Below are 7,839 nucleotides of genomic sequence, written 5' to 3'. Positions count from 1 at the left end.
TGGTACGTGCACACAACGCGTGGGGTCATGCAACTGCAAGTGCCTTCGTTCCTGTAATGTGCTATTGACTTTTCATGCATGCAAACTTTTCAGTGTTCACCGTTGTGAGCCCGCCTGCTGGCCGGTCAGTGCTCGGAACGCCGACAAGGTTGTCCCCTACCCCCAGTCGGCACCGTGGTAGGCACAAATTTGTCAAACTGCAACATAGTGTGCGACTTGTGTGTTTCCGTAACATCTGCAGGTCATTCATTGGACTTGTTGCATTCACATTTTTCCCAGACTCGGGCTGTGCGAGTGCAGCGGTCGGCAGGTCGCTGCTGACGCAGGCATTGCCTGCCACGTCCAGCCCAGGGCCAGATCGCAGAGGTCCTGCCAATGCAACTGACGCAGCTGGTACGTGCACACAACGCGTGGGGTCATGCAACTGCAAGTGCCTTCGTTCCTGTAATGTGCTATTGACTTTTCATGCGTGCAAACTTTTCAGTGTTCACCGTTGTGAGCCCGCCTGCTGGCCGGTCATTGCTCGGAACGCCGACAATGTTGTCCCCTACACCCAGTCGGCACCGTGGTAGGCACAAATTTGTCAAACTGCAACATAGTGTGCGACTTGTGTGTTTCCGTAACATCTGCAGGTCATTCATTGGGCTTTTTGCATTCACATTTTTCCCAGACTCCGGCTGTGCGAGTGCAGCTGTCGGCAGGTCGCTGCTGACGCCCCGGCAGGCATTGCCCGCCACGTCCTGCCCAGGGCCAGATCGCAGAGGTCCTGCCAATGCAACTGACGTAGCTGGTACGTGCACACAACGCGTGGGGTCATGCAACTGCAAGTGCCTTCGTTCCTGTAATATAAAAGCATTCTGATTAGAGTTAGACGGGCAAAAGTACTGCATTGCATTGTTTATTTTCAGGGCCAAACGGTGACGATTCCTTGCAAACGGAAATCTCCGAGCTGAAAAGGAAGCTTGCTTTGGCACAGCGAAAAGTCAGCGCCCTCATGGTGGAAAATGAAAATCTTCGAGCAGGTGCGCAGTGCAATTCCATCAAATTCATGACATGATCTATGCTTTCATATAAAGGGCCATTTCCAGATTTTTTGCATTACCTATGCAGGCGTTGTTGGCTACCTGAACCCCGACCAGGCGACTTGCCTGCAGAAGAACACTATGCGAGGTTCAACATGGAGCGATGAAACAGTCATGAAGGCTTTGAAACTGAAACTCTCCTGCAGATCTAAAGGCTACGGCGTAGCTAGGGAATTAGGAATGCCTCTGCCATCAGAAAGGACGCTGCAGCGGAAAATAGAGAATTTCAAGTTTTCCCCTGGACTCCTAACAGAAGTTATGGACCTTCTTAAGATCAAGGTTTGTGTCTACACTCTTGTTTTCTAACAATCCATGATGCTGTGGGTAATTTGTTTGTCTATTTTTTCTGTTCAGGTGGGCGAGCTTTCTGAACAGGAGCGTCATGCAGTGCTGATGCTGGATGAAATGCAGATCGCAAAGGGCTTGGATTTTGATCCTTCGACGGGGACACTTCTTGGGCGACCGACTGTTCCATTGTGCAACAACTCCTTGCCGGAATCTTGCCATGCAACACATGCACTCGTTTTCATGCTGGGAGGCATTTCCACCCGGTGAAAGCAGGCGGTGGCATATGAATTGACTGGACATTCGTTTCATGCCGAAACCATTAAAAATAAGATTAATGCCATAATTTGTGCTTGTGAAGAAATTGGAATTAAGATCCAAGGCATCGTCACCGACATGGGCCCTTGCAATCAAGGGCTGTGGAGTTCTTATGGTATTAAGATTAGTAGGAAGAGTCGACAGTGTCATGTACCGCACCCTATTGACTCCAGCAGGCGTCTCTACTTTTTCGCTGATGCGCCACATCTTTTGAAAAATCTGAGAGGGCAGTTGACGCAAGGAGACAAAATAGAGTTGCCGGACGATATAGTGACGAAGTACAAACTCCCCGGTAGAGTGGTTTCTCTTGAGCATGTTGAAGAGCTGCTAGAACTTGAGGAAGGTAAGGAATTTCAACTTGCTGCCAGGTTAAAAAAGTCCTGCCTAAATTCCTCACATTATGACAAGATGAAGGTTGGCCCTGCGTACGCGCTGCTGAGCCACGACACGGCAGCTGCGGTGCACTACAATGTGCAAAAACGGGAACTAGATGAAGAGGCAACAACAACTGCGTGGTTTATAGACAAAATAAACACCTGGTTCACGCTGCTCACATCGCGAACGAGAAAGCAGGCTGAAAGACATCTAGGTGTACAAGGGGATGCTTTCTTTGACGAGGTGATCACTTTGTTTGAGAACATGAAGATCGTAGGAAAAGATGGTAAATGGAAGCCCTTCCAGACAGGAGCTATATTAGCTACAATGTCGGCACAGTTGCTACAGCAGCACCTTGTCACTATGGAAGGCTTCGTTTTTGTCCTCCTTTCTCGCTTCAGCCAAGACGCGTTGGAAAACTTCTTTTCAACGATAAGGATGAATAACGCTGTGCCCTCGCCGCGCGAGTTCAAGTGTGCACTGCGCAGTGCAGCACTCTCGCAGTTTCTGCGTGCAAACCCAAAGGGCAACTACATGTGCTCAGATGGTGTTGCACTAGTGGGTATTCAGGGCAAGCAACAGCCGTGCACTGTTGTTATCTTTCGCCCGACGCCTGAAACCCTAGAAAACATAGTTGTTGATGAGGGGTTTCGGTACGTTTGCGGCTACACAGTAAGCCAAATAATGAAAAACTTTAAGACATGCCACAATTGCGCCGAGGCCATCACAGGTAGCTGCTCAGACCTTGCAGAAAACGACTGGCTTCGGGTCAAGTCTTATCTGCCCCACAAAGTTTCACTGGTTGTGCCTTCAAAGGCAGCTTCTGAGCTGTTGAAGCTCTGTGAGGCCTTCTTCGGGAGCAATGTGGAAAGCGTTTTGCAGAACAGGGCTTCATTGGTGCACATCAAGAAGGAAATTTTTAAAGATATGATGACCGACATACCAACATGCCATGATGTGCCACGCAAACTGGTCACTGCATTTTTGAGGACGAGAATTCACATTTTTCTCAAAAACAAGAATGAAGCCCTAGTCAAAGAAGCGCCGCAACCGAAATGTGGAAGCCGAAGTGTCGGCATGCGTGAGGCAGTAAGGGCAATTAGGTAAGATGAGGTTGTCAGAAGTATGTAGCAGGTTCATAGTCTCAGTTCATACTGGCTTATCAGCTTGGCTAATAACGGATTCCACTGCAGAGAGTTCACGTAGGTATTCGTAGAACCGCATTGCACCCATATTGCAAGTGTTACCTCTGTCTGTTGAAAGGCGATCCTTAGTGTCAACTATCTTTTCTGTGTCGTGTGTGGGGCTGTTATGGGTTGTTGGAGTTTTTGAATTTGTGTGCCAACTAGTTTGCATGCTTAAGGGTCTTGTAATGAAAGTGTGCAGTTTCTAGTCAGCATGTTCTCTTGTCGCATTACGCTGTTTTGAGGTTTCGAGTCTCAATGTTTCTGTATTTGTGTGTACCACTCAGTTTGAGTGCTAATCTAGTAGCTTTGTTTTATCCATATGCCTAGCCATTGTAGTTCTGTTGACATTTTGAGTGTCCATGCCATGCAGACTAGCATCTGCCGTGGCCATGGTTGGTTGTAAACAGCACGGCATACAGTCAACAGTCCTAGCAGTGCATCTCTCTTAGGAGCCGTAAATCTCGCTGCCCAATATGGCAATATTCACGGGCGCTTGTCTTCGCACCGTTCTCATCAGTCTTGGGTAGTAACTAGTTACTTGTAACTGTATCTAGTCACTTTGAAGTTAAAGGGCCCTCTTACTGTAACATTGTTACCTTTTTACGGAGTAACTGTCACACTAGTAACTACCATTGCAGTTACTTTATTTTTTTATAGAAAACTATCCTATAGCAACACTTGTTAAGGGCCGACGTACAGTTTATGCTTTCTACTGCTTCGGACTTTTTTGTATCTCCACCTTTTTCCTTTCCATAACACTGCTTTGCTCACAGTTTAGAAAGGGTCCCGAGAGAGTGGATTTTCTTTCCAGCAAAAGATCAAGGTCAGAGGTTGTTGGTATCTAAAACTATTCCTTCGCCTTGAGCGAACAGACACACACAACAAAGAAACTGGAAATTACACCCCCGAAAAAAGGGAATCTTTCGGTTGCAAACTTTGAGAAACAGCGCACCCTACGTTACAATGAATTTTGTCGATGAGTTCCTCCACACAACGGGTGCATCAGTAAAAAAGTTAATGCAACAAAATTAGGCGCACATAAGGATTGTTGTTGTTAGGCTTGAGTGCACCCCTCTTTAGGTTCCCTTCACCTACAGTTTTACTAAAGCCCCTGCATGCTGCCCTTCTGCACTGCCTAGGTTGAGGGGCTTTAGGTTTTACCATGTGCAATATAAACTTTATCGTTTGGTTTGTGATATGTTGCTTTCCTAGCGTCGGTAACGAACACTTACTTTTTGCTGGTAACATGCCCACGACTGGTTCTCATCCACTATTCATTGGCACAGCATTTGATGTGATGCTGAAGAGTCTTTCAAATGTAGTGTGCAATTCCTAGCTGGCATGTTTTTTTGCCACATAGTGCAGTTTTTAGGCTTTGCGTCTTGATGTTTCTGCATTTCTGTGTGCCGCTCAGTTTGAATGCTAATCTAGTAGCTTTGTTTTATCTACATGCCTAGCCATTATAATTCCGTTGGCATTTTGTGTCCATGCCATGTGAACTATCATCCGACAAGGTAATGGTTGGTTTTAACAGCCCGTGTATAGGGCTATGGAACAATCCCACCTGTGCGTCTTTCTTCAGAGCCGCAAATCTCGCTGCCGAAAATTGCAGTGTTCAGGGGCACTTGTTGTTGTACTGTTCTCAACCACTATTTATTGGCTCGGCAGTGGATGTGCATGCTTGAAGGTCTTTCAGCAAAACTGTGCAGTTTCTAGTCAGCATGTTTTTAATGCATAACGCAGTTCTTAGGTCTTAAGTCTGTTTCTCCATTTCTGTGTACCCCTCAGTTTGAGTGCTAATTTGGCAGCTTTGTTTTATTTACTTGCACAGTCATGGGAATTCTTTGTGTATATTGTATTTTTGTGCAGTTGTTGAGTGCTTAGTCGTGTTACGTTATGTACCATACGTAGTCCTTGCAATTGCGTTGTTTACGGTTTTTCTGTGCAGGTGGCTACCATAATTGAAGGATTATTTTGCAACTTTGAAGGAGCATGTTCTGTGCTTTCTAGAGCTTACCAGCTGGCAGATGCTTGGTTGAAATGAAAACGGCCCAGAGCACAACTGAAAGCACTTATGAAAAACTTAGAATATGAGGTCTGAGTTCTATCTGGAAACTGATTTGTCCGAAGTTGTGAACGAAATAAACATACTTAAAGGAGCCATGAAGAGAAAATACAACTTCGTTTAATTTGAAAGAACTAGGATTCAGTATCTCACTCAGCTCCATTAGAGCCACAAAGGATGTTTTTTTAACGAAAAAAACGCAAGAAGTATTTAAAAACTTTCAAATTTTGCGCCACAGTGACGTGTTATGAGCAACAATGACGTCATACGGGCCAACAATAAAATATAATTTTCAGTGCGTTAACTGCACGTTAGAATTCAAGTGATGCGGTCAAATGGAACTAGAGGCCCCATTACAGACATCCAGTCGTGTGTCCTCGCGACAGGTCAGTTAGGCGGCCGTCAATCGCACAAACAAGGTTCCGTGACGTCATAGAAAAGTTGCGGGAAATTGGCTAGGGTGTCGCCTCGGCTTTACACGTTTTCTTTAATATCTCCGTTATTTGTTCGAAGATTGCAATGATATTGGTATCATTGTTATCGGGACTAAGCAGTCCTTCTAATAAACCCAACTTGTATTTTGTCTTCATGGCTCCTTTAAGTGGAAGGTTTGAGTGCTGGTTATTTTGGCAGAAACCATAACAGGCATACAAGATGTACTGCTTTCAGTAACTAATGCACCGGTGCGGTGGAAATGATTGTTTCTATTCAATTGTTTTATTAGCCACAGTAAGCATTGTACAATGTGTCCGCTCACTGACTAGCCGGAGTCATTGGCCACAAAAAACAAAAACAAAAAAAAAAACGGCGCGGGGAAAATTCGTCAGTAATCTCGACGAAACCCACTGACAATCAGGTGGTTTTCCTTCCTTTTTTCTGGGCGGAACTTGCACACTTCACGTTAATTTCGTCCAGACAAAACACTACTAGACACAGCCATAATAAAAATATATGAACTTGTTCCGCACTGCTGCCTGTACTCGGCAGTGAGAACTGCGCATAGCTCTTACAGCGAGAGCGCAAGTGCTCCACACGAGGTCGCGGGTTCGATTTCCGGCCGCGGCGGCCGCTCATCTGATGGAGGCGAAAAGCAAAAACGCCCGTGTGTACGAGATTTCGGCGCACGTTAAAAATCCCCAGGTGGTCAAAATTAATCCGGAGCCCTCCACTATGGCGCGCCTCATCGCCTGCATTGCGTCGGCGCGTGAAACCCCACAATCAATCAAATCAAGTGCTCCGCTAATCACGAATACATCACTGCGTTCACCACCACACCAAGAACTCCCGGCGTTGACTTGCAATTACTGGTCGACGGCCTCCGACGTTATAACCACAAAACAAACGTTTTAGCGTAAGTAGTGCTGCTTCAATGAACGCTCAACCAGGGCTACTTCATAGTGCTGCATCGCCGCGGGACGAAGGAAGCACGGCAAGCGGGATAAGTGTCGCACGCGTACATTGATTCACAGTCCGCGTCTCGTGCTCACGGACGACAGACATCACTCATTATGGAAGCGCAACATCGAAACTCGCATGAAGACTGCAAAGCCAATAGCCTGTAGTTACAACCGCTCGCTCCGCTCATGCTTTTTCATGCGCACTACACGTAGCCTGAGTAAACCTTGTCAACATCACATCTTCTCGCTGCAACAACATACGAAATAACGTGCAAAGCAAAATTACAACTCAAACCAGTGGAATGCTTGTGCGTGCCGTCAGCCAGCGACAGCACAGAGTGACAGCGTCGCGGAATTCGGCGGCGGAAACGGCGTCACTTGCGCCCCTACTCCATGGCGGTTCTTCCGCTTCCGCAGCTCGGGGAAGAGGACGGGGAAGGGCAGGTTGGCGCTACTTAACCTAGGCGGACGAGAGCAGTATGGAGGGGCTTTAGTGGTAGAAAGCACCCGTGAAAAAAAAAAGGCTGTGTCTGCTGCAACCCGGGGCTTCCGAGCCGCGTCTTCTGATGTGTGCGATTTGTCCACAAAGTTTGTGCAGGAACTGTTACGAATGTAGTGCATCATAAGGCTCTAAAGTCGTCTGCGCCGTGTGTGTCTTGCCAAGTCGTCATTTGTACGTGAGGAAGTCGTGGTGGGCTGTTTTTACTCGTAGCGTCGTCACCTATCTCCTGCCGAGAACGTCCTGGCTTTATTTGTTGCTGGTGTGTTGTGTGTCTGTGTAAAATCTCCCTGATGGAATCTGAGTGGCTTTGTTTTACGACAGCAGTGGTGACAAGCTACAAGGGTTCTTTTTCTGGCTGTGAACATGGGCTCACCCGACGTTAAACGTGAGGCCTAAGTAGCTGGTGTTACAACTCACATTCTAGTTCACTCTACTGACAACGGAAGGTATCCTTTACGGAGTGGTTTCGCAAGTTGCTCTGGGCGGTAGTACAATCGGAGCAACGATGCGTTTTTATCCTGTACACAATCGTCTGAGACTGCGTATCTTACAAACAAAGCAGTATGAATGAGCGCGAATATTGTTCAGGTAATCAAATGCGCTGGCGTTATATAGAGTGTTTCATGAC

General features: G+C 46.8%; 1 protein-coding gene and 1 long non-coding RNA gene across 2 annotated transcripts; both read left to right on the top strand.

Moving 5' to 3' along the window:
* The first annotated feature begins 309 nt into the window (after positions 1-309).
* Positions 310-784, top strand: LOC144166545 (uncharacterized). Its single transcript, XR_013321701.1, has 3 exons — positions 310-393; positions 485-568; positions 671-784. It is a non-coding gene; the product is annotated as an uncharacterized LOC144166545 (long non-coding RNA).
* A 129-nt stretch (positions 785-913) lies between these two features.
* Positions 914-4,801, top strand: LOC144137882 (uncharacterized). The gene is made up of 3 exons (XM_077669899.1): positions 914-1,022; positions 1,111-1,361; positions 1,437-4,801. Exons 1-3 carry the CDS (start codon positions 995-997, stop codon positions 1,635-1,637), a joined length of 480 nt encoding a protein of 159 aa, XP_077526025.1. The 5' UTR covers positions 914-994; the 3' UTR covers positions 1,638-4,801.
* Positions 4,802-7,839: the final 3,038 nt, after the last annotated feature.

Source organism: Haemaphysalis longicornis, unplaced genomic scaffold (assembly GCF_048455015.1).
Source record: "Haemaphysalis longicornis isolate Haplotype H1 unplaced genomic scaffold, Haemaphysalis longicornis Haplotype H1 scaffold_1, whole genome shotgun sequence".
Lineage (NCBI taxonomy): Eukaryota > Metazoa > Arthropoda > Arachnida > Ixodida > Ixodidae > Haemaphysalis > Haemaphysalis longicornis.
The sequence above is the reverse complement of the archived record's forward strand: the minus strand, read 5'-3'. Positions and strand labels throughout refer to the sequence as shown.

Coding starts and splice junctions, on each gene's coding strand:
- LOC144137882 (XM_077669899.1), top strand. CDS start 995: ATGGTGGAAAATGAAAATCTTCGAGCAG. Junction 1,023..1,110: donor AAATGAAAATCTTCGAGCAG/GTGCGCAGTGCA, acceptor TTACCTATGCAG/GCGTTGTTGGCTACCTGAAC. Junction 1,362..1,436: donor TGGACCTTCTTAAGATCAAG/GTTTGTGTCTAC, acceptor TTTTCTGTTCAG/GTGGGCGAGCTTTCTGAACA.